Raw genomic sequence first — 24,802 nt, forward strand, 5'->3', positions numbered from 1 at the left:
CGAGTCCATGCAAAGGGGCCATTCGGCTGTCCTCCTACGAGCTTCGCCTTACTTCGGTTACAATAAAATGTACAAAAGAATGTTCTTTTGGTGTAACATATGCCTGGGGCTCTCTAGGTAGTCCGCTGGTGAATGCGGGCTGTTCGAGCATGCTGCTCGGCTGGCAGCTCTTCATGCTGGCCCTGCTATTGCTGCTACTTGCACACCATCAGCCAGCATGTGGCCAGTCACTGCTCCTCCTCACACCGCAACAGCTACTCAACAGCACGAGGTGCGGCGCCATCAGCAGCGCCTCAGCGGCGGGAGGCGGTCCCGCCGCTCAGGGGACCGCCTCGGCGGGACCGCCTCCACCCAGCCTGCAGCTGCTATGCACGCTGTCAGACGGCATCGCGCTAAGGTCGGGAGGCGTAAGCCCCACGCCTCTTCCTGCGGCGTCCTTATGGCAGGGGCTGTCTTCAGAGCTCCAGACGTTGGACCTCCGCTCGCTGTCGGGTCTCTTCAGCGTGCCTCCCAACGGCACCCTAGAGATCCGGGGGCTCAGCATCGTGGGTGCCGCGCTGCCGTCGGCGCCCTTCCCGCTGCCGGCGTCGGGCTTTCTGGCGCTGTCGGCGTTCCGGCTGGGCGCGGGCGCGCGACTGCGGCTGGTGGACAGCTTCCTCACAGTGCCCTCCTGCGCGTTGCTGTCGCTGCATCAGACGTACGCGTGCGGCGTGTCTCCATCTCCGAACGTGACGGTGACGCCCAGCAGCCTGGTGGTGCACCGCCTGACGACGCCCAGCCTGGATGTGACCAACGTGACGGTTCAGTGCTCGGGCGCCGCGGCTCCCTTTCCGTGCCTGGCGGCGTCTGTGCGCAGTGGCACGGAGCTTGTGCAAGCCGCATTCGCTGCACAGCCGTTGATAGCGGCCAGCTTTGTTTCTTTCGGCGTCACGGAGGTCCCAGTTTACCTCTTCATAGCGCAGGACATTCTTCTGGCAGAGGCAGCGGACCTGCATGCCACGCTGTGCCGAGCCAGCAGGGCCAGCAGCAGCGACGGCGCGTTCGGTACCACAGCCGGCAGCAACGCTGCCCCCATCAGGCCTGGTGTCGCCGCAAGACCGGCTCCCACCGCCGCGACGCCACCGCCTACTACAGCGCCCGAACCGCCCGGGCCAACCGTCTGGGCCGGTTGCTCTGCGCCGCTCAGCTACCGCCTCGTCCTGTCCGGCGCCCCCGGAGCCGCCACAGTCCTGGACCTGACTGGCACGACTTCCTGGCTGCAGCCGGGGGCGCGTGCAGGCGGGCTCGAGCTGCTGCACCTGACGCTGCGCGGGCCGCCGGCGGGTCCGGGCGAGGCCGTGCCGCTCGGCCTCATGCGGCTGCTGCTGTGGACGGCGGACTTCCCGCGGCGCAACCTAGGGGTGCAGTCTCGGGTCTTCCTGGCGTTGGAGGATTGCGTGGTGGAGCTGCCGGCGGCGGAGGTGGCGATGTGGCGGGAGGCGTGGGGCCTGCCGCTGGGTCCGCGGCTGCGGGGCACGCTGTGCCTGCAGAATGAGGAGACTGTGCTGGGCAACGTCGTCGCGGAGCAGGTGGGCGGTGGGATGTGGGCGGTGGGAAGTGGGATGTGGGAAGTGGGAGGCGGGAGCTCCTTTGCGAATACCGTACACAGCTCAATACAGTCATCCACAGCACCACAGGTGCAAATTGCTGACGTGTCCTGTCGCCTGTGTGCGATGCCGCCGCTGCTCCCCACGTGCAGGTGCCCGGCTCGGAGGATGACGTGATGCTCGTGTCCGCAGCCGGGTGGGCCGGCGCATTCCACTTTTCGAACGTGCGACTGGCGGTGCACGAGCAGCACATGCAGCCGCCGCCGGAACTGTCGGCAGCAGGAGGCGCGGCCGCTGCCGCCGCAGCGGCTGGCGGCGCAATAAGCGGCACTGGCACCAGCCCCAACACCAGCACCAATGCAGGCGGGGTCGGGGACGGCGGCGACGCGAGCACCGGCGCTAAACGAACTAGCGCGCTCGGCGCGCCTCCGGCCGCAGCCAGTGACTTTAGCTCGTTCTTGCATCGGCAAAACCTCGCTGTGCCTGGCTCCTACCCCAGCCTCTGTGTCATTGTGCCGCCGGGCGCTCAGCTGCCCATGAGCTCGCGCTCCTACCGGCGCGTTACCACCGGCGTCCTGCTCGGCATTGACTTGCTGGTAATCACGGCTGGCGTCGACAACAGCTCGAGCGACAGCGATCGTGTGAAACTGGAGCAGGCGTATTTCGGGAACCTGGTGGAAAGCTACTCGCGCGGCGCGAGCATGCGCCTTGACACCCGTGACGTGGTCGGCACGGTGAGCGCGCGGCGGTTGGCGGGTGGTTGGGTAGTTTGGTGGTTTGGTGGTTTGGTAGTTTGGTGGCGGAATGGCGGCTGGTGGGTGGCAGGATGGCGGTTGGTGGGTGGGGGTGGCGGGTGGCAGGCGGCGGGTCTAAGCGGCACCCACAGCGCTCTCAATGTGTGTCCCACATGCAGATCCGCGTGTTTGCGCCCGTGATGCTGATGGGGGACTTTTACGACGCCGCGGAGCTGGACATGGACGGCCGGGTCGCAGCCATCAGCATTACCGGGCCAGTCAGCGGCTTGCTCACGCTGCGGCTCATAGCGCTGACCGGCTTGCCGCGCGCATGCTGCGGAGCTGCTGATGATATAATGAGTTTGCCAGCTCTGGCGTCGGCTGCCGGTGGGACTGGATCATCAGCATCAGTTGGTATGACCCAGGGTCTCGCGCCAGCGCTCGCCAACTTCACGTCCTGCCTCTGGACATTTGTGTTCGACCGCTCGCCAGAGGCCCTGGCGGCGGACTTGGCGGGTGGCGCGGGCGGGCGGCCGGCGGGCCTGCCACGCCTGTTCCTAGACTCGGTGGTGCTCGTGGTGCCAGAGGCGGAGCTGCAGCTACTGGGGCGTGTGTGGGCCGCGTCGGCAGACCTGCTGAGCGGTCGGCTTGCGTTCTCTGCGGACACGGACCCTGGTCTGGCGGCGGCGCTGCGTGCGATGCTGGGGTTCTCGCAGCTAGCGGCTGGCAACGGTAGCTCTACAGGCGGCAGCACCAGCACTGGCAGCTTGCCACCTCTGCAGTTCTCCACGCTGCAGTGGTGCGGCTACGTTGGCCGCAACGTGACGCTGACGTCACAGGGCTACTCCGCCAGTGCCGCGGCGGCGCTCCGGCGTGTGGCAGCAACGTGGCCGTCCCTGGCGGGTCTGCCTGTGGTGCACGTAGCCGTGCCGGAGCCCCCGGCGCCTCCCGCACGCGTACAGCCCACTGCGCCACCCGGACAGCAGTTGCCGGCAGCTTCCTTCCCATCAGGGACCACAGCACCTCCTGCACCAGGCCCCAAGGCCAGTAGCCTACCAGCGACGTCAGGCGTTCAGCCGCCGCCCGGTGGCACTGCGGTGGGCAGGGCAGGATCCCCAGGGCGGGACGCGGCGCCACAACCGCAGCCCGAACCCGGGCTTAGGCAGCCACACGTGGCCTTAGTCGCAGATGATGTGTCAGGCGACCTCACCGGTGGCGCTTCAAACGGCAGCAGCCTGGGCGGTGGCAGTGGCAATAGTGGCGGCAGTAGCAGCACCAGTGGCAGTGGTGGCGGCAGTAGCTCCAAGGCCGTGCCTGTGGCCGTGCCTGTCGTGGCCGCCGTGGTCGGGGCCGCGCTGGTGCTTTGTGCAGCTGCGGCGGTGTGGGCATGGCGCCGCCGCCGTGCCCGGCTGCACCTCGCAGCAGGCAGCCCGCGCAAGGGGCGGCCGGGGCAGGCAGACACCAGTTCGCGCACGAGGATGCCAAGGAGCACGGCCTCCAGCTACACTGGCGCGAATGTTGATCGCGCCGCAACGAGCGGGGACGACAGCGGACCCACGATAAAGAACAGTTCGGCGGAGGGCTCTGCCGTTGCGAGTAGCCCGGACAAACGCGGGGCCCGCCAGCCGCGGTCTTTGTTGCAGAGCCGCAGCTCTGCATGGGCGCTCATCACAGGCAGGGGCGTCAGGAGTCCGCCGAGGCGTTCACCTGCCAGCACTGCCTCGGGTTTCGTGAACGGCGTCATGCAGCGGATGTCCTGTGGTGTGGCTCCGCGCACTGCTAGCGGCACCGGCAGCACAGGCGCCGGCGCCAGCGGTGCGGCCTCAGGCGCGGCCTCAAGTGCAGGTGCAGGCGCAGGCCGCAATCCTCCAGACCCGAGTGTTCAAGAGTCAGTCCGCAAGGCAATCATCGGCATGTTTATGGAAATGGAGGAGACTCAGGCGGCAGGCGAGGTCGCCGGCGGCGGCGACGGTGGGGCTCCAACCCAGGTGGTCGGCCCCGCGACGGACGCAGCAGGTTCTGGCACGCCGGGTCGAACGCCGGCAGAGCACACCCCAGCACTCAGGCCATTGTCAAAAACTGCCGATGGCTCACTGCAGCCTAACAGGGTGGCTATCACTGGAACCAGCGACGGCGCTGGGTCGGCCATATCACAGCAGCCTTCACCGCCGCCTGTGCTGGCCATCACCGGCGAGCTGGGCCGCGGCGCGCAGGGCGTGGTGTACCGTGGCGTGTGGCGCGGGCTGGACGTGGCGGTCAAGAGCGTGCTGTTCCACCTCGAGCCGGTGCGTGGGGTGCTGCCGTGTCTGGGTACGTATTCTGCAGACGTGTCGGGCTGCCGGCTTCCATGCACCACATGCGTTGGCTTGGCGACTAGTCGTCGTAGGCACGTGACCAGTCATCTGCATGTGGCCTTGTCCGCTTGCAGGGCCCTGGCGGCGCGGCCCGGGACGTCCCTGTGCAGCGGGCGGTGCAGGAGGCGGCCATTGCCGTGAGCATGGCGCACCCCAACATCGTGGCCACCTACACCTACCAGCTGCAGCCGCTGCAGGCACAGGCACCAAATGCTCACAGCGAGCAATGGGTCCGAACGGGAAACGATTCATATCTAGGAACAACAGTCGACTGCACAGGCAGCGGCAGTGGATCATCAGCCACCCCCGGACATGCTGCCGAGGCGGCGGTGTGGAAGCTGACGCTCATTCAAGAGCTGTGTGACGCCAACAGCCTGCGGCACTGCCTGCAGTCCGGGCTGCTGCTGCTGGGGCAGCAGGCGGGCGCAGCCGTAGGCACAGGCAGCGACGCTGGACAGTCACCAGCTATACAGCCGCCGCCGGCCCGGACTGTGTTGCTGCTCGCCTGCGACATAGCGCGGGGCCTGGCGCACCTGCATGAGCGCGGGGTGGTGCACGCGGACCTGTCCTCCAACAACGTGCTGCTGCAGAGCACTGCGAGTAGGCCGCCTAGGATGTCAGCGCCAGGCACAACAGGCGGCGGCCCGCCCGCCTTCAACAGTAGCGCAGTGGACACAGGGCTTCGCGTTGTGGCCAAGCTGTGTGACTTCGGTCTCAGCGGACGATTGGACGTGGAGGCGGACGCAACGCACCTTTCAGGGCCCGCCAGGCGCTCCTGTGCGTACTCTGCGCCGGAGCTGGTGGCGTACGGCCGCTCTGGCCCGGCAGGCGACGTGTACGCCTTCGCGGTAGTGCTGTGGGAGCTGGCGCTGGGCCTGCCGCTGCCTATGGCTCTGGCGCGGCCTGAGAGCGCAGGCCTGCGTGCGTGGCAGTCGGAGCAGGCGCGCCTGGTGCCGCTTGGAGATGACGACTTGAATGCGTCAGGGACAGGGGGTCAGGCGTCGGATGTTGCCCTGGCATCCCTGGCGCTGCCTCCAGGTCTGTTTTGGTGGCCGCCCGGCACTCCGGCTGGGCTTGTGTCCCTCGTTGCGGAGTGCTTGAGGCCCGAGCCCCAGTCACGGCCGCCGGCAGCGGCAGTGCTGAAGCAACTGCAAAGCAGCTGGTACAAACTGCTGAAAAGCAACTCTTAGCCTTGCCATGCACAACCGGGTATACGCACGCTTCGTAAGTTTGCACGAGTTCCTAGCATCGAAGTGATGCGGCTTATTGGGCAGCAGGACGTTGGTGAGATGAGTCACATGAGATGGTCACAGGATGTTGGTTAGATGAGGCATAGTTGGTGCCCAGTAATGGGCCGTCGCATAGCACTGAAGCGCCTTGCTTGATCCTAACTGAAGCATGCCCGATGATCGATGAGTATTTGGTGCTGTGTAGATGGTTACGGGATGTGGGCCCGAACTTATTGAGCTGCCGCTGAAAGTTGTGCGCACAGAAGTGTTGTTGGCATTGTCGTGTGTTTACTTGACAATGTCTGTTGTTTCGCTGCTGTACCACTCCAGGATGGTCCAAACTACCGTTGGGGACTGGCGTGGTGGCGGTGATAGGCATGGTCGCACAGCAATGATGCAGGTATTCACAATCATACATGCCTGAAAAAATGAACCGGACTTTCGTATGGCGGATGTTCGTGCCCGACTGTACAACGGGGACGCGTCTTTACGGTAGGGAAAGGACGCTGTTGTTAGTTCTTTGGTGAAGGTGGAGATCGTAGTGAGGAGAGGGGCAAAGACGGACAACGCGGGAGGGGGGGAATCGCATGTTGTGCAGCCCATGCACAATACCAGGGACATGATTGAGCGCGTCCTCGGAGATGTATTTTGTTGCTAGGTGAGGTTTGGGTCCCAGTTGAATGCGTGGACTGATGGATAAGTCACGTGAAAGAGTGGAAGACCTGATAGTGGTGACTGGTCGAGATGATGCCGTACATGTCTGTCCAAACGGTTCGACCCGTAGAGGTGTTGCTTGAAGCCTTGAAGATTTGGATGAGGCTGGGGAAATGGGTGTGGCATTGTTGGGCTACAGAAGGCGGGCGGGATGGGGTGGGTTCGTGTCTGCCAAGATCGCAGGCAGGCGCCCTCCCCGTCACGCCCGGGAGGGGGCAGGCGAACTGCTCGGGTAGGATGTGCGCAAAAGCTGTTCAGCAGTTACCCTACATTCGCTCGTTATAGTAACAGTGTTATGCCGCCAGTATAAAAGTTGGAGCTTGCAAACAGCTGCTGCAAGGCCTACCTCCAGACCTACCTCTATCACGGCTTCGAGCGTTCTTAATCCGCCTTGCAACGAATGAGTGCGTCTTTATCTATACAGCTTGACCAAGGACTGGACCAAGGAGCAGGGCCGCTCGTGCCCGCCGGTGGTCGCGTGTCTGGGACCGTCAACTTGGAGGCGCTGTCGCAGCTGGATGAGAAGGAGCTGGTGCTTGTAGTAAGTTTCAGTCCAGTTCTGCGTACATGTCGCCCAGCCTGACCCTGCCTATTTGAGCAAGGGTTCATGGCTTTCTTTCTGCGCGCTGGTGCAGCTTGTTGGTTTGGAAGAGGTTTCCTGGGAAGACGCTACAGTACTGAACGGTAACAGTGCCACTCAGCATCAAGACAAAGAGGAGCTGTTTCAGGTGCGCTCGCCGATTGTATTGCTCTAAACGCACCCCAGGGCATATGGTGCAATGAATTATGATAATGCTTGCCCGCTTTATCGTCATCGGCTAAGTCGCTGTCCGGCGCCCGGTCCCACTCTAAAACTGCGGGCAGCCTGACCACGCGTAACCTGGAGGGAAAGAGCTATGTGGTCACTGTGCCCTTACAGGCGCGGGTGGTTCTGCGGTCCTGGGTGGGCGGTGTGCCCTGCGTGCCAGGCCAATACAGCGTGCCCTTCGACGTGCACCTGCCGGAGCACCTGACGCCCACGTTCTCGTTCTTTGAGGCGGGCACAAGCACCTCCTCAAGACGGCGTCTCAAGTAGGTCCCTGTGCGGCATACCTGAGCCACGACCTGAGCACCTCCCCCAAACGACACCTTCGCAGAACGGCATCCCAAAAGCACCTCGCCATCCATTTTATACCTAGGCCCCACACTTGCAACCCAATCTGCAGGGCCTCGGTTTCTTACCACTTGGATGCCTTCCTCGTCAACTCCACCACCGACCGGCCCACGGGTGGCGGGCTGCGCGCGAGCGCGCTCAACGCAAGTGCAAGTCTGCGCGCGCTGGGGCGAGCACTGTCTTCTAGAGGGCGCACAAGCACGGGCGGCGGCAGCCCTACTGGCAGCCGCAAGGCCATTACATTGGCACGGCTGCCGTCTCTGGCGGCAGCGGAGGCGCATGCACGCTTGGTGAGGAGGTGGAGGAAACGACGGGGTGCGGAGGAGCCGAAAGGATTTGGGTGACCGTTGGGAGGACCACACGGCGGCCTGACTGGGCCTAACCGAAATTTATGTGGGATAAGGCCGGTTGTGAATGCCGATTATGAGTGGCGACGGGAGAGGAGGCATGGGTGGACGGGGAAAGTAGGGTGGCGTGACAGGGACGGGAGCGGAGCACCGGGAGACCACTGGCGTGGTGTGCCGAGGGCGAGGAACGCTGGGTAGAAGGACTGCGGTGAAAGGGGGCAGGAGGTGCATGGCAACAGGACCTGATGGCTTGCCTACCCTCACCGAACCGCTTCGCCCGCTTCGACTGTTTGGCACTTGCAGGACATCATTGTACAGCCGGCTTCGCACTCAGCCCCGGAGGCCGCGGGGGCCGCGGGGCCCTCCACCTCCACCGCCTCTCCGCCACCGGCCGCGGGTTCCGCCGTCGCCTACACGGGCCCTCGGCAGCCGCTGGTGGTTGAGGAGGTGGTGCCGGTTTTCACACTGTCGGACACGTGCGTGTGCTACATGAGCGACAGCGGCTCCATCAAGCTGCGGGTCGAGGTGCGTCGCCGGCTGCTTGTGTAGTACAGAGGCACAGTCGCCGATCGTTGCTGGGGACTCAGAATGCACGTTCGGTTCATTCATCATACTACCGTATGTGTGGCGTGTATGGCACCTGCCAATCGCCGTGCGGATCCGGCCGCGCAAGCAACAAGATGATGCCTGCTCGCTCGTGCTTATGCCCCGGCCGTCTGCTCACGTCTGGATGTGCCCTGTGCGGCTGTGCCCCTGTCGCAATGTTGTGATGCGCAGGTGGACAAGGACCTGGTGAAGCCCGGGGAGGTGCTGGAGGTGGCGACGGAGGTGAGGCCGGGAGGGCGTGTAAACGGTAGAGGGGACCAGAGCGGTGTGTCCGGCCAGGGGCAACTGAAGTGGCTGGGCCCGTAGGTGCTATGCGGCCCAAGGCCTGGAGCCGGTATACGGCCACTCTCCGCAGCTACGCGTGGCAGCTACGGTAATGCATGAGATGACATGATATGGCCCACTGGCGGGGCAGCCCGGCATCGCTACGTCTGCTGCGCGGCTCATGTCTAATGCGCCGTGCAGCGCACCCACGATTCCAACGCCGCTATGTGCACCGTATCATGTGCTTGCCGTGCCCTATTACCGATTTCAATGCGGCACGACTTCACCAGCGCCAGCGCCGCATGCCTGGGATCCCAAAGTCCTGAAACCCCACCTGCTGTCGCTGCCTTGTTCTCCCTACTCCCCACAGGCCGACGGCTCAAAGACGCAGATGGCATTTCCCAAGCTAACTCTGGAGGCCGGCATCCTGGTGCAGCTGCATGACCGCCACGCCGCCGGGGAAACCGCCTCCGCCGCTGACTTCACGCCGCTGCTACGTCACGACCTTGCGGGTGCGGAGCTTGGCGGTTGCTGTTGCGGGGACCCGGGCGGCCCGGGCTGCGAGGGCCTGCAGCGGGGGCCGCGGGTACTGCTGCGGCGCGGGCTGGCGGGTGCTCTCCTTGCCAAGTAGCACAACTACCTGTTGGTGCTTCGAACAGGTGCTGCTTCATAGGCGTCTGGAGACGCACCCTCGTCGCTCACACGGGCCCGAGTCCCGTACACAAGCCTGTCGCGCACGTTGCTCCTCATGCCCGCCCCGCACAGGCTTGTACCCATCACATCTGGCCCGGCTGATGGAGAAGCTGGGGGCCAACGGCGCGGGTGGCAAATCCAAGGCCGCTAGCAGGTTCAGCATGCGCATGCCGCCGGACCTTGGGCCCTCGGTGCGCGGGCAGCTCGTGACGCGGTGCCTGGCGGTGCGGCTGATCGCCAGCCCCGACGACCGGGAGGTGCTGGCGGCGATGCGGCCAACGGCGGTGGCACGAGTGTGGCTGGATTCAGAGCCGCCACGCAGCGTGGATCCCGCAGGCGTGTTGGTGCACGTGGCGTGAAGCGGAGCGGAGGACAGGAAAGCAGTGGCGGAGCCTGGGGCGGGCGGCGGTGCAGCGAAGCCGGTCCGGGCGCATGCGCCGGGTACCGTACCTTGCGGGGCGCCAGGCGGCCGCTGGGGACGGGCACTTGCAGCCTGCAAGGTTGTTGAGGTGTGAGGTGTGAGCATGCAGCGTGAGGGGCGCGACGGGTGGCATGACTCATGACTGATGAGTTGTGTATGCGTGTGTGTGTGGGTGTTGTAGATACAAGCTCATACTGTGGGGAGGGGGGAGGTACTGAGGGGCATGCGGCGGCGCTGCAGGCCGCGCACTTGCGAATCTGGCTACCAGAGCGAGGGATGTGCTGGGGTGAGGGAAGGACCACGACTGTGTGCCTATAACGCGCCGCGTGGCGTGGCGTAACGCGGCGAGGCGAGGCGGTCCATTGCTGTGGTTGCGGTCACTGGACTAAGAATTGCCGGGAGTTGCGGCCATCTGAGCTGACGTTGGCGCATGTCGAATTTGACGTTGGATATCTGGAATTCATGGTAAAGCTGCGCACAAGTGCCGTAATGGGAAACATTGTCACCGCTCTCGTCCTTCATTACGTGTACCAGACAAAGCGTGAGTGACTGAAACACGCGGTACGGGGTTCATTATTTCAGGGAACGGATGCATTGTAGGTAATGGATGCATTGTGATTGGGGTACCGTGTTTTTTATGAGCCGTTGATTGACGCTCCATGATTGCCTCTCCAAATCAAGTTCTTCTGTGCACGGTGGCGCAGATGTTCGTGCCTTCATGAATTCATACCTGCCTTGGACACGCGTCTTTAGCTGTTATCGTCATGTATAACCAGGATCCGCCTTCCTATGTGTGGCGCTTCTTGGGCTGAGCCCCTAGAGCTCGTTTCTGGGACTCCAATGCAATGCTTAACGTAACTGCGCTGCATATTGCGCTTACTGTAAGTGCACGTGGAGGCGTAAGGAAACGGACGTTGGCCTCAGATTACAACAGAGCGTGCCGTATAATCCGCAAGGTCAGGCAACAACAGCGATGGCCCTGAAGAGTCAAGGGGCAGTCCAATGAGTGGTTGACCGGAATCACCCTGCTACCAACGCGTGCTACACCGCATGGCTCACGTTGACACGCGCCCCTGCAGCCTTGCGCGCATAGGCTATTCCTGAAACGCCGCCCGCAACTTTCATGTGCCAACCGCAACAGTGACATCCACTAAGTGGCGGCGTGGCCAGGCCGCGTGCCCTCGGCCGTCGGACCCGGTACAGCTCAAAACACCTGGGAAGCATGGGCTTTTGAGGCCTGCCCCTGACAATGACTATCTGCTTCAACATTTCCTCCCATCCCAACCATCATCCCCATCAACTCAATGTGAACCAGAGCAACAATGCCATAGCAGTCCTGCTTAAACATGTGCAGTAATGCCAGAAAACAATGAATTATGAATGGTGCACCTCGCAGGGCCTTCTATGGCGCACGGCCAATGCTGCAGATGTTATCTAGTTGCGTGCCTGGATGTGTGTAAAGTTGCAACGCTTCCATTGCTGTTGATAAAATATGGCAATCTGCAGGGTCATTCAGTCAACCTCATCAAATCCGCCCATCAATACCTATCTGTAAACCGCATACAGTACAGAGTAGTGATGTGCCCGCACGTACACCCTACTACTCAAACCCCAAGAGAGCGGTCATGATCCCAAGGATGCCCTTCCAATGCCTACTGCCCTGCCGCTCCTCCCCCACACCCTGCGGACTCAATAGCCGTGCCTGCAGCCGCTGTAGCACTGCCGCTGCCGGCGGCCGTGACCGGGGCTCGGGCCTCAAGCACTCCGCAACTAGGGACACAAGCCCAGCCGGAGTGCCGGGCGGCCACCACAACAGACCTGGAGGCAGCGCCAGGGATGCCAGGGCAACATCCGACGCCTGACCCCCTGTCCCTGACGCATTCAAGTCGTCATCTCCAAGCGGCAACAGGCGCGCCTGCTCCGACTGCCAAGCACGCAGGCCTGCGCTCTCAGGCCGCACCAGGGCCACAGGCAGCGGCAGGCCCAGCGCCAGCTCCCACAGCACTACCGCGAAGGCGTACACGTCGCCTGCCGGGCCAGAGCGGCCGTGCGCCACCAGCTCCGGCGCAGAGTACGCAGAGGAGCGCCTGGCGGGCCCTGAAAGGTGCGTTGCGTCCGCCTCCACGTCTAGTCGTCCGCTCAGACCGAAGTCACACAGCTTGGCCACAACGCAAAGCCCCGTGTCCACTGCGCTACTGTTGGGGGCGGGCGGGCCGCCGCCCGTTGCGCCTGGCGCTGACATCCTAGGCGGCCTACCCGCAGTGCTCTGCAGCAGCACGTTGTTGGAGGACAGGTCCGCGTGCACCACCCCGCGCTCATGCAGGTGCGCCAGGCCCCGCGCTATGTCGCAGGCAAGCAGCAACATAGTCCGGGCCGGCGGCGGCTGTAGAGCTGTCGACTGTCCAGCGTCGCTGCCTGTGCCTACGCCTGCGCCTGCGCCCGCCTGCCGCCCCAGCAGCAGCAGCCCGGACTGCAGGCAGTGCCGCAGGCTGTTGGCGTCACACAGCTCCTGAATGAGCGTCAGCTTCCACACCTCTGCCTCGGCAGCATGTCCGGGGGTGGCTGATGATCCACTGCCGCTGCCTGTGCAGTCGACTGTTGTTCCTAGATATGAATCGTTTCCCGTTCGGACCCATTGCTCGCTGTGAGCATTTGGTGCCTGTGCCTGCAGCGGCTGCAGCTGGTAGGTGTAGGTGGCCACAATGTTGGGGTGCGCCATGCTCACGGCAATGGCCGCCTCCTGCACCGCCCGCTGCACAGGGACGTCCCGGGCCGCGCCGCCAGGGCCCTGCAAGCGGGTAAGACCACATGCAGATGAGTGAACACGTGCCTACGACGACTAGTCGCCAAGCCAACGCATGTGGTGCATGGAAGCCCGCAGCCCCACACGTGTGCCCAATACGTACCCAGACACGGCAGCACCCCACGCACCGGCTCGAGGTGGAACAGCACGCTCTTGACCGCCACGTCCAGCCCGCGCCACACGCCGCGGTACACCACGCCCTGCGCGCCGCGGCCCAGCTCGCCGGTGATGGCCAGCACAGGCGGCGGCTCGGGGCAGCCTAGTGGCAGTGACTCGTGTTCATGCTGCTGTGTCTGATGAGAGCTGCCGTACTTATCCGTGCCAGGTCGCGTGGGCACAAAGCCATCCGTGGAAGCAGCGGTGCCACCAGTCGCTGCAGACAAGCCCGCAGCTGGTCCCTTCGTCTCCCCTGTGCCGATCGGCGCTTGCGATGCGTGGGACAGCTGCTGCCGGCTGTGTTCAAGTGCGTGCAGCATGTTCAACATCGCCCGACGAAGGCCTCCGGAGGATTGTGATGAAGCGCGCGGCGAACTGTTCGGCGTTGCATTGCCAGAGCTATGTATGTCCGGTTTCCACAGCTTGTGCCGCTTACTGCTTCGTGGATTGCCCGAGGGTGCCACAGCCAACAACACCGCGACCCCGCCCCCGCCGCTGCGGCCTGAACCGGAGGTTGGGAAGGTAGCGGCGGCGTGAACGACATCGGAGCCGCTGGGTGCCTCCAGGCTGCTATTCGGCAGCTGACCGCCATCGCACGCATTGCGCGAGGATTCGATCTGCACACCCTTGTCCGGCCCGAGCTGCTTCTGCGGCAGGGCCTGTTGATCACGGCGACGCCGCCGGCGGCACTCCCATGTCACCGCTGCAGCAGCCAGCCCCACCACGACGCCAGAGACCAAGCAGGGCACGAGCACAGAACGCATGAAGGGAATCCCGCTGCCACTTGCGTTGCTCCCGCCCGTGCCGTTGCTGGTGCTGGTGCTGCCCTGGTCGCTGCTGATAAGCACACCAGGAGAGCTTTCTGGCGGGCTAGCAAGCCCGTGTGCGGGGCTTTGGCTCGTCGCGGTTGCCGCAGAGTGCGGAAGCTGCCGCGTTGCGGGTGGCGGGTCCCCACGCGGAGACGCCCCGGGTTCAAACCCAAGGGGCCCCGCCGGCAGCCGGACATTCCCTGCCGTTGGCACGCCACCTGCTGACGGGTCATCTCCGATTGCCTGTCCCGGTGGTGTAGCGGGCGAAGGTGCCGCCATCCGCACCCAGGGCAGCTGCATCACCGGTGGGATGAGGGTGCCCGCAGCTGTGCTCTGACCATACTCATCAGCCGCGGCAGCCGGCAGCGCCGAGGTCAGCGTCACGTTGAGGCCCACATACCCGCACCAGCTGAGTACTGGGAACCACAGAGAGACAGTGCCTTGGTTTGCACTAGAGCCGCTGCCGCTGCCGCCCCCTAGCTGCGAGCCCTCCAGCATTGCACGCAGCGCCGCAGCCAGACCGGGGTCCGTGTCTGCAGAGAACGCCAGCCGGCCGCTCAGCATGTCAGCCGATGCGGCCCACACACGCCCCAGTAGCTGCAGCTCCGCCTCTGGCACCACGAGCACCACCGAGTCTAGGAAAAGACGCGGCAGGCCCGCCGGCCGCCCGCCCGCGCCGCCCGCCAAGTCCGCCGCCAGGGCCTCCGGCGAGCGGCTGAACTCAAACGTCCACAGGCAGGACGTGAAGTTGGTCAGCGCTGGCGCCAGACCCTGAGTCATCCCTGCTAAGACGCCTGCTGCCTGATGCGGTGGCGGCGGTGATGTGGCCGCGACTGATGCCTGTTGCGCAAGCCTTCGGTTGCTTCCCAGCCGCCGCCGCCGCCGCCGCCTGTGGTCTGCTGTTTGTGTTGCGGGCCCTGCGAGTGACACTCCGGCTGGCAGTGTTGCGGCGGGGGTGCTGCTGGCGAGGGGCGGAGACGGCGGTGGCGGCCCCGGGGCTGACGGCGGCGGGGCTGCCTTGGGCCGCGGGCTGGCAACCCACACGGCTGGTGGAGCGCTGGCGGGCGGGGCGCCAATCAGCACCAGGTGCCGCAGCGTCATGCACGCGGCGCCGGGCCCGCTCAGCCGCACCGCCGCCATCAAGCCCGCCAGGTCCAACACACGCGCGCCCAGCGGCTCCCCCATGAGCATGGCGGGCGCGTACATGGCCACCTGCAGGTGGGAACGGCGACAACGAGCGAGGCAGTGCCAAAATCACGATCGCGAGCAACACTTGTAGCGACGGTGACATGCAAAGCGCTAATGCAGGCGATGCGCCAGCTTACGCAACCGCACCTGTCTTTGAGGGTTGTACTTGGGCGCCAGTGCGTCAACAATGTTGATCCGAAAGTCAAGGTAGGCATCAACGGAGAGTGCGAGCACTCGGACGTCTTGCGAAAGCATGCAGCCCGCTGGCAAGCGAGCACTGCTGTCGGCGCTGCTGATGCTGAAAGCGACACTGTTGGTGCTGTTCGTGCCACCCGCCGGAGGCGCAACGGCTGTTGAGTTCTGTGTGGAGTTTGCCTGCTGGAAGCACGCCACCTGTTGCGCCCGCTGCTCCACTCCGCCTGACATGCTGTCCACGTCCGCGGCTTGTATGGCAGCTGCAATCACCGACCGGACCTGACTCGCTGCGATGCCCATCGGTGAGCCCGGCGCAATCAAGAGGCACATGCTGGGCTCCCAAATGTAGGCGGTGGCTGCAAGCAGCTGCGCACGCTTCGCAGCTGACAAAAAGGGCCAGCTCGATAGCAGCGTGCCCGCTGCGGCTGCAGCTGCCGCTGACGCGGCAGCTATGGTCCCGCCGCCCAATGCCTGCTGGTCCTGGTGCTGCTGAGGCGGGAGTCCGCCCGGGAACGCGCCTGGTACTACTGCCGTTACTGCTGCTGCTGGCACGGTGGCTATACCGTCGCGCACTACAGTCTGCAGAAGCAACCTCTGGTAAAAGAAGCTGCCGCTCCATCCGGACCCGTAGGTTAAGACAATGTCTTTTGGGTGCGGCTGTTCCTGGCCAGCATAACACATGGGAAGCAGCGGGGACACGTCATTGGCAATGTGAGCAAGGCAGACAGGTCATGATGGGAACATGCAACCTGTGGAGGCACGCAACCCCGCATGCTGGCAAGCCCAGATCCATGCGTGCCTGCGGCACGCCCTCCACGCTTCGTATCGTGTGGTAGGAACGGGGCCGGAGATATTAAACCCATCACATTTACTACTTGATATGGCCTCACCGACGGAAGCTTTGCCTCCAGCATGTAGAAGCTATCATCCACGAGGCACGTGTGCTGCTGCAGCTCAGGAACCAACGGAAGTGATGAGCGATACCGCCACATTGCGATCTCCTCCGGCGGCAGCTCCAACACACAGTCCGACACGCGGAGGTACGCCGGCAGTTCCACCCCCACGACCCGCCGCCGGAACTCAAACGTCCACAGCGGCAGCCGCATAAGGCTGTACGGCAGAGTTCCCAGAGGGCCCGCCGGAGGATTCCGCAGCCTCAGCCACCGAAGCTCTACAGATCCTGAGAAGCCGACAGCACGGCTTTCAAGCGAAAAGAGAGACGTGCTCCCCGCGAGGTCCAGAACCGTGGACCCGTCCTCGGTGCCTTGAAGCACGATAGCCATGTTTGTGATTATTGGACACGGCTCCAGGAGCGGGACAAACAGGTCAGCTGAGGCTTTGAAGTATCTGATACGCACCCGTGTGCTCCAGTCCGGGCAGTCGCGAGCGACTGACTCCGCCAGCAAAATGTGGCCCGAGAGCTGCAGATAAAGCGTTGCCGTGAATTTTCCAAAAGCTGCAGTGGCCGCGTCCGAGCTCTCCTGCGCGGACCGCACCGCCGCCAACAGCTCCGTGCCACTGCGCACAGACGCCGCCAGGCAGGGGAAGGGAGCTGCGGCGCCCGAGCACTGAACCGTCACGTTGGTCGCATCCAGGCTGGGCGTCGTCAGGCGGTGCACCACCAGGCTGCTGGGCGTCACCGTCACGTTGGGAGAGGGAGACACGCCGCACGCGTACGTCTGGTGCAGCGACAACAGCGCGCAGGAGGGCACTGTGAGGAAGCTGTCCACCAGCCGCAGCCGCGCGCCCGCGCCCAGCCGGAACGCCGACAGCGCCAGAAAGCCCGACGCCGGCAGCGGGAAGGGCGCCGACGGCAGCGCGGCACCCACGATGCTGAGCCCCCTGATCTCTAGGGTGCCGTTGGGCGGCACGCTGAAGAGACCCGACAGCGAGCGGAGGTCCAGGCTGGCGGGCACCGCTGCCGCCAGCGTTGAGGGGTCGGTTCCGCACCCGGCGGGGCCTTGAAGCGCCGAGCTGCCATTGCAGCCTAAAGTTGCCTCAAGCTGCTGAACCGCTGACGTCCACCGAGTATTCGCGGGCAGCTGTGCTGGGAGCGAGCCTGCCTTGAGCGAGATGTTTGCGCTGAAGCCGCATGCTAGGGCTGGAACTTCTAGCTGGCTTTGAGTGCATGCAGTTGAATTAAGCAGCAGCTGTGGCGTGAGAATCTGTGTCTTAGCGACACACACATGTATTATGAGGAGGGCGCAAACACGTAAAGCAAAGGCCGCATGCGGCCACATAAGTTCATTCAGGCTTCAAGGACATGAATCTCATACGAGTAACGGCCCTGCTTACTGAGTCAAAGTAATGTTATCATCCTGGTCCTGTTATGACCTGAAAACGCGCAGCCGCGGTCGTGTTATATGTTTGTGTGTTCATTTTAACAGTGTATGCTGGACGCTGTGGAGACTCCGCCAGGGCCAGATGTGTGATGCGCGGCCGTGTTGACCTGGGGGCACGGCCGTAGGCACGGTCCGACTTGTCCCACTCCCGCACACAATCAACGCTCAGCCGGTCCCACAACGACATGCCAGGTCACAGGTTGGGGTGACGCCGCCGCAGGGCGCGCAGCGTTTGCGCTGGCAGCCCTTTCAAGGACGCGCTGGAGTATCAGGGCGTATAAAGCAGTGCCCGACGAAGTTCCGATACTGCCTATGTGGGCAGCTATCCCAGGCCTCCTGGTCCAGCCACACTGACCATCATCACCGCATGCATTGTCCATCATCCTTTTGCTTTCTCAACCTTGCGTCCCTTCCCTAACTTGCCCAGCGACAACAGACCCCAGCGGCGTCAGATGCAACCTGCTCACAATGCCCGCGCTTAATCTCCCCTGGTCCATCAACCCGCTCAAAGAAATAGGTTTCCGTGGATGGCAGGAACCCAGTTGCACCGCTCACAGGCAGTTGGCGAACAGCCACTCCACTGCCAGTTCCACGTTGAAGTTGCACTCACGCAGCGCGCCGCGGGCCTTGCTCTGCGTGAAGCCCATGGCTGTGAGGGCGCTGATGGCCTCCGACGGGTCGGCCCGGCGGCCGCCGCCGTTGCCGTACCTGCCACGGGTGTCACGGTACGGGGGAAAAACACGAAGTGAGTCGGAGCGGACGTGACACGGCGCGGCACGTCCGTACGAGAGGGTCCATGTGTCAGCGCCCACGGTCGCGCCGCATGCGCGCTACAGGAGCACGGTACAATCCGAATTCTGAAATAAAGGACAGGAAGCACCTCTGCGGAGCTACTAGCACAGTAGCACAGCTGCAACTACTGCAAGCCCCCTTCCAGTACCGTACGGTGCGCACCTGCCGTGCGGGTTCATGTCGTCCAAGTCGTCCCCGACGTCGAAGGGGTCAATGCCCTCATCGCCGTAGTCGTTGTCGTCCACGTACGGATCGTGCTTGGAGGAGCCGCGCTGTGTCACACATACCGGTACACGGAGCAAAATCGCAAGAGTCAGGTTGAAAAGATGGGAACGAAAAGGTTGCTTGGGGACAGCGTTGGGGCACGCTTGTCGGGGCGCGCAAGCGCCGCAGCAAGCAACGGCAGTCGGCGGTCACCAAGAGGATCCCGAAAGGGAGAGACAGTACTTTGCGCTGGGTGACCTACCTTGGGACGAGACGCCCTCTTGGCGCGCCCACTCGCCACGCCGTCTGCCTCCTCGCCACCAGCCACCGCGCCGGATTTGCGCTTACCGCCGCCTCGGGGTTGGGGGGCCGTGTTTTCCTCGCCCTCCGGCGACCACTCGCGGTCGCCGCCCTTAGCCTTGCCGCCCTTGCTGGTGCGCTTCCGCACGCCCCTGCGACACAGCAAGACAGCGAACCGCACGCACGGTGAGTCTACCACCAAAACCCATGCAAGCTACGGACCAAACACGTTAGGGAGCTGCCGTCGTGCGTGTTGCTGGTCTCCGCACACTCACCCTTGCGCGCCCGGAGCGTTTCCGCGTGCCCCCGCTGCCGTGCCGCTGCGCACGCGGCAGGCGGTCGCCTCCGCCAGCACCTCCCTGCAGTCCGGCAAGGCAACGGTGGGGGCCGGGATGATATGACGCATGCACAGAACTGCTATGTAACCCTGTTGCTGAAGCTGGGCTTGGCCATACGCGGCAAGCTAAGAATCCTGGGCCATATCGCCATCGATCGACGCCGTGGCCAAATGGCTAGGCAAGAAGCGGAAGAAAGGTTCGTAGTACCCCACCCCCCGCCTGAGACATTGTGCGCGCATATCAACTAAACCTGTCCGGCTATCTTCCATTCCCGTGTGTACATGCCTGCGACTGCCACCACCCACGCCCACCTGCTGAAGGGCACAGACACCATCACCGGCCCTGCAGCGCCCTCCTGGCCGCCTGCAGCCGCCGCCGGCGCCTGCGGTGCAGACGCCTCCGCCGCAGCCATCGCTGCGAGGCAGGCCGCCGCGGCGGCCTCGGTTGCCCAGCGCGGCGCCGTGCGGGGCGGCAACCCGGCGCGGCCGCGGGCCCGGTCCACAAGGCAAGCCAGTCGGTTGCGCAGGCGCAGCAGCAGCTGGCCCAGCTGTTCCGCGCTGAGCTGCTCCGTGGGCTGGGCCATGAGGTTGCCTGCAGGGTCGAGGGCGCGATGTGGGTTGGTCGAGGGGATGTGCGTTGGGATGCCGCGTAGCTGTCTATAGTGGGAGGCGGGTGGCACGTGCGCAACGCGCGTCGTGATATCAGCCAAGAGTGCGCGGCATGTAGTCTGACAGGAGGCCGGAAGCGATCAAGGAAGCGTACACCGGATCGGGCGGAAATGTGGGGTCCAGCCAATGCTTACCGAGACTGGCGTCGAGAAGCGTCGCCGCCAGAACGCCTGTGCTGATTGCCAGAGCGTTGCGGGGTGGCGCGGCCGCCGCAGCGCCGCCCGCCGAGCCCGTGCCTCGCCCTGCCGCCCCGCCCGCATCTGCTGCCGTTGCAGCTTGACCCGATCCGCCAGCCCCCGACCCAGCTGCCGCAGCTTGCCCAGCCGCCGCCGCCCCGGATCCTGCCCCTGCCGCCGCCGACGTGGAGGCCGGGTTGAAGGCCGCTGCGATCTCCGCGAGCTGCTCGTCCACCTCCGCCACCTGCTCGGGCGTCAGCCCATACCTGTAGTTGCAGTGCAGCGTGGCGCGGGAAGAGAGCATCAGGCCTGGCTCACTTTTGGGTGACAGGGTGAGAGTGAGGGGCAAAGACGCGATGCGTATCCTGCCGGATTTTGCCGCTGCGCGTTACGCAAGTACGTCCCTCCGACGCCAAGCGCGGAACACTTACTTGGCCACAGCATCCTGGCGCATCTTCTCCTTCATCTCTTTTGTGAGGTTGGCTGCGCGCGGGCATGCAATGACAGGCGGGTAGCGAGCACTCACGGCGGGTAAGACATTGACGGGGTTGTAGGACCCGCTGACTGAGGCACGCTGCTCTCCCAGTCACATCAGGCACATGAGGGCACTGCGGCCACTGCATCTTCCCTCAGCCCTGGACTTACGTCCGTCATTGATGATGAGGCCGGCTTTTCGCGTGGCGTCCGTTCTTGTTTCGTTGTCTACCCGGATGCGGTCCACGTCTACTTTTAGTCCCGTGTACGCTACGAGGGCAATTGGTGGACCGCGCACACATGACAGACGTCAGCTCAGAGCCAAAAGGCCAACCTGCTGCAGCCGAAGTGCCCCTTCCCATACGCACAGAAATCAGCACACATCAAGACGCACAGTTTCACGACGGCAAGCACCACATCGTTGGCCTTGGATGCCCAGCACGCCCTACCCATGACGGCCGTTCTGGTCATTAGTCTTACCTGCTAGCGACTGCTGCCCCAGCAGGCGCTGCGTCTGGCCGTTGAGCTGCTGGATGAGCTTGCCCGGCAGCAGGCCCGTACTTAGGATCTGCATCCACTGCCCCACGCCGTGCTTCATGAGGCACAGGCGCAGGATCTGGACCTCCTCACGGCTCCATCCGGGCGCGGGCGTGAAGTTCCACCTATGAGGGGGCGGGTTGGGGCGTCGAGAACTTGTGCAAGTGCCAGGCGGCGGGGCTCTGCCCCAAGGATTCTGCCTCGCCACGAACCTAACAGCACGCACAGCAGCTTGCGCGTGAGTCTGAACGCAGCCTACGCTGCTGAGCTAGCGGACGAGCAGTGAGAGGGGGCCGTGCGGTGTGGAGCAATCGTCCCCTTGTCCAAGCAGCTGGGGTTCAACATGCGCGCCACCCCTAGATTGAAGCTGCTGGACTCACAACGAGGCAGCGTCGCCGACTCTGGGCCCGCGCTTCTCAGCCAGCGCGGCCGCGAAAGCCATTCTGCTGCGCCTGCTCCTTGGCTACCTTGTTTAGAATGTATGTTGCAATCCAAGGGTACAGCACAGTATTGGTTTGATAGGATGAGCCCTTTCTTCTGGGGAGGCTTCGCGCTTAGGAAGATTATTCAGAAGGTCACGAGGCGACGGGTCACGATAATGTAGCAAGGAATAGCTATTTCATGTTTACGAGAATTCAGTTTACGCCAGGCAAGCGGGCTGGACAACGGACTGTCGATCGCGCTCTGGATTCCAGCTGCCGATTTCAAAGCTTACTAGTTCACGGTTCGCCAATAGGCCAATAGGCCGCCGTGTTTTACCTCACGTCTATATTTGTAAGCCAAGAGTCTATGCCCGTAGGTTGCCAAGCCTTGCAGCTTCCATACTGCACCGTGTCCACAGACATGTCCGCGCGCCAGGGCACGTCCGTCCATCCTCCCGGCCACGAAACCAACTGATCACTGTATTTGCCACCCCACATCACTGATGAACTCCCCCCCCCCCCCCATGACAAGCGCCTTTAGGCCGGAAATGGCATGTCTGGCTACTTAGCGCTTTGGCACACCGCCGCCAACCGCACCGGGCTCGCTTGCACCCTGCGCCGCCGCCACCCGCTGCAGCGCGCCTCCCAGCAACCCTGGCGGCACGACGGCCCCCTCGCGACCAGCGCCCTGAGCGACAGCCACCCCTGGGCTCCCCGTTTGTGCCGGAGCGCCTGGATCAGCTTGAGCGGCTGCCTGCTCCGCAGCGAGCTGATCGAAGAAGCCCACAATGAGACGACGGAAGTCTGCCACCACAGGGCAGCTGAGCGTCGCGGCAAGAGCGGTGTCGCCGCCGGGGTAGGGCGGGCAGAACTGCCTGCAAGCGCCAGATCACGGTAACATAAGCGCGGTGGGAACAGGGATTCCAGGATGAGAACACGGGGCGCCACAGGAACACGGGGCCAACGCCCCATCTCTAGCGTGCACTGCCTACATGTGCAAATGCCCGCCATGCGCCTGGGTGTCCGCGAAGCATAACATCGATTTACCCGGTGAGCTGGCTGCCTGTCGTGGCCGTGCCGATCATGCGGTCCGTGGTGAAGGTGGGGCAGGGGATGGATCCAAACAAACCGCCACACAGCCGCTCCCGCGGCGGCACGCCACGCGGCAGGCAGCCCCGCACACCCGGGTTGCCGTCGAACTCCATCTCCACCAGTCTGTGGGCATGATTGTGTGTGTGTGCGTGTGTGTGCGGAATGTCGTGTGGGTGGGCGCTGTGTGGATTGTAGAAGGCGCAGAGGCGTTGGAAAAGGAGGCGTGGGAAGACGGAGGCAAGTGGTGCAAGGGCCACGCCTTGACGTACGGCGGCACTGGAAACGCAGCAAGGTACCCAACCCGGCGTATGCTGGATTGCACTCAATGCGGCACCTACTCGTCGAGCAGGCCCCACTGCGGCGGAATGGTGCCTGTGTGTGGGGCGGGGCCACACCACACAGGGTCATGCTGAGTGCATGTGACAGGCGTTAGCAATCCTGCACTCTGCCACCAAATTAGCACCTCCCTCTGTAACAGGCCTGCAGCCACGGCGCCCTGCCGCCTGATACACCAGCCCATGCCGCTTGGCGACGCCAAGCGCACCCAGGCGCACCCAGGTGCGCCCAGGCTCACCCGAGAGCCGGTTGTTGGAGAAGTCAATCTCAATTAGGTTCCGCAGGCAGGCCCAGTCCGTGGGCAGCGGGCCGGTTAGCTCATTGGTGTCCTGGAGGAGCAGGAGGAGGAGGAGGAGGTCAGTAGCGCGTGCCTTATGCAGCCTTCTACACAGGAATCGAGGAACGAATGCACACACAGCTCTGCTTTCCCAACCAATGTTCCACCCAGGTCCCCACCCACCATGTCAAGCTCGGTCAGGTTTGCGAGCAGCACCACGCTCCTGATGAGTAATTAAGTGACGAGACAAAGTGGAGATGAATTGCCAAGGAAAGGCACAGGTAGGACCAGGCTGCCATGCGAGACATGAGCCCGCATGACTCGAGGCATGCAAGCTGTCCGACAAGGCAACAGGCAAGCAATGCACGGCAGTGAAACAGAGCACACCATGTTCCCCACCTGGGCGGCGCGCCGATGAGGCTGCGCTTGGGCAAGTGGATGTTTGTGACGACGCGAGGAATGTCCGCGGGCCAGTTTTGCTGCCGGGCAAATGTGTGGGTAAAGCACGGGAAGTGTGATGGTGCGGGGGCTGAGGAGGAGGGGTCGAATGGTCCCGGGACAGAGGCACACACGTCACGGCCGAGGCCCGCATGTGACCACAACCAGGCTCCCCAAGGTACCCGCCTACCTGGTAGCGGCACGAAATGGCTTCCCAGCCGTGGTCCCATTCATTGCCTGTGGCGTGCCGCGGCAAGGGGTGGCGGGTGGAGTTTGGGGTTCGTGGCGTGTGTGGGACCGGTCAATCAAGCCAGTGAACCTCTCACTTAGTACAGCACACCCCAGTCCATACATGGAAGCCCCCTTGTGGAAAGACAGGTAGGCAAGTTCAACCGCACTGTGTCAGTGGCGCCTGTTGCTGCACACCCCGCCATCCCTTTGACACGCCCGCGAGCTACCAGCACATCACAACCTCCCCCGTGAGGCACGGCTCTGTGTTTGTGCGCCCCGCCAGACGTCAGTCCGTTGTGCCCACCCACCCAATCACCCACCCACCCACCGCAGGGGTCCACGGCGCAGGTGCCGTTGATGTCGCATGTGTGCACCGGCCACTTGTCCATGGCGCCGCGCCACTCCGGCGAGCGGTCACGCACCTCCTGATGCAGCGCAATCAGGCCGAACACTGCAGAGGTAGCGGGGCGAGCGGCGAGTGGCGGCCAGAGGGGTGTGACGGCTTGGTGCAAGCGCATCAGCGGGACCAGAGGAGCACGATGGGCAATTGGGCATGCTGGGCATCAATGGCCTAGCGTGGCGTGTGTATGTGTGTGATGTGCGTGTGTGTAGCGGCAGCGACACTGCGACAGGAAGGTGCTGGGCTGCTGTTAAGCGTGGGTCGACGGCAGCCACTCTCAGGCAATATCATGCAAATATGCTGCCGCCGTACCATCTCGCTCGAGGGTCTTGGCCTCCGCGACGCGAATGCCGACGCCAGCGCCAGCGCCAGCGAGACCCGGCGGCAGCAGCGCCGGCAGCAGCAGCGGCAGTAGCACTGCCGCGGCCGCCCTGCACGCCCACGACATGCCGCGTGTGATCATTAGGTGTGCGCTGCCACTGCTGCTGCGTGTTGCCTGCATTGCTCGTAATTTTGTTGAGAT

The 24,802-nt window shown here is 63.9% G+C and overlaps 5 protein-coding genes across 5 annotated transcripts; 2 read left to right on the plus strand and 3 right to left on the minus strand.

The window, feature by feature from the left end:
* The first annotated feature begins 89 nt into the window (after positions 1–89).
* CHLRE_11g467634v5 (uncharacterized protein) lies at positions 90–6,821 on the plus strand. The gene is made up of 5 exons (XM_043067390.1): positions 90–271; positions 447–1,568; positions 1,739–2,320; positions 2,500–4,605; positions 4,749–6,821. The coding sequence occupies exons 1-5, from the start codon at positions 218–220 to the stop codon at positions 5,862–5,864; spliced, it is 4,980 nt and encodes a 1,659-aa protein (XP_042919389.1). The 5' UTR covers positions 90–217; the 3' UTR covers positions 5,865–6,821.
* An 88-nt stretch (positions 6,822–6,909) lies between these two features.
* On the plus strand, positions 6,910–10,998 carry CHLRE_11g467635v5 (uncharacterized protein). Its single transcript, XM_043067391.1, has 8 exons — positions 6,910–7,158; positions 7,253–7,345; positions 7,537–7,688; positions 7,823–8,060; positions 8,421–8,642; positions 8,895–8,945; positions 9,358–9,499; positions 9,753–10,998. Exons 1-8 carry the CDS (start codon positions 7,018–7,020, stop codon positions 10,037–10,039), a joined length of 1,326 nt encoding a protein of 441 aa, XP_042919390.1. The 5' UTR covers positions 6,910–7,017; the 3' UTR covers positions 10,040–10,998.
* A 16-nt stretch (positions 10,999–11,014) lies between these two features.
* On the minus strand, positions 11,015–17,609 carry CHLRE_11g467636v5 (uncharacterized protein). The gene is made up of 4 exons (XM_043067392.1): positions 16,143–17,609; positions 15,205–15,915; positions 13,033–15,081; positions 11,015–12,889 (listed from the first exon to the last, which is right to left on the minus strand). The coding sequence occupies exons 1-4, from the start codon at positions 17,490–17,492 to the stop codon at positions 11,702–11,704; spliced, it is 5,298 nt and encodes a 1,765-aa protein (XP_042919391.1). The 5' UTR covers positions 17,493–17,609; the 3' UTR covers positions 11,015–11,701.
* An 84-nt stretch (positions 17,610–17,693) lies between these two features.
* Positions 17,694–21,709, minus strand: CHLRE_11g467637v5 (uncharacterized protein). The gene is made up of 10 exons (XM_043067393.1): positions 21,464–21,709; positions 21,027–21,208; positions 20,718–20,816; positions 20,504–20,555; positions 20,031–20,338; positions 19,540–19,819; positions 19,166–19,249; positions 18,853–19,042; positions 18,549–18,658; positions 17,694–18,302 (listed from the first exon to the last, which is right to left on the minus strand). Exons 1-10 carry the CDS (start codon positions 21,523–21,525, stop codon positions 18,146–18,148), a joined length of 1,524 nt encoding a protein of 507 aa, XP_042919392.1. The 5' UTR covers positions 21,526–21,709; the 3' UTR covers positions 17,694–18,145.
* Positions 21,710–21,783: 74 nt separating this feature from the next.
* On the minus strand, positions 21,784–24,769 carry CHLRE_11g467638v5 (uncharacterized protein). The gene is made up of 9 exons (XM_043067394.1): positions 24,592–24,769; positions 24,208–24,330; positions 23,839–23,885; positions 23,610–23,689; positions 23,394–23,433; positions 23,172–23,262; positions 22,936–22,969; positions 22,553–22,720; positions 21,784–22,380 (listed from the first exon to the last, which is right to left on the minus strand). The coding sequence occupies exons 1-9, from the start codon at positions 24,740–24,742 to the stop codon at positions 22,071–22,073; spliced, it is 1,044 nt and encodes a 347-aa protein (XP_042919393.1). The 5' UTR covers positions 24,743–24,769; the 3' UTR covers positions 21,784–22,070.
* Positions 24,770–24,802: the final 33 nt, after the last annotated feature.

Source organism: Chlamydomonas reinhardtii, chromosome 11 (genome assembly GCF_000002595.2).
Source record: "Chlamydomonas reinhardtii strain CC-503 cw92 mt+ chromosome 11, whole genome shotgun sequence".
Lineage (NCBI taxonomy): Eukaryota > Viridiplantae > Chlorophyta > Chlorophyceae > Chlamydomonadales > Chlamydomonadaceae > Chlamydomonas > Chlamydomonas reinhardtii.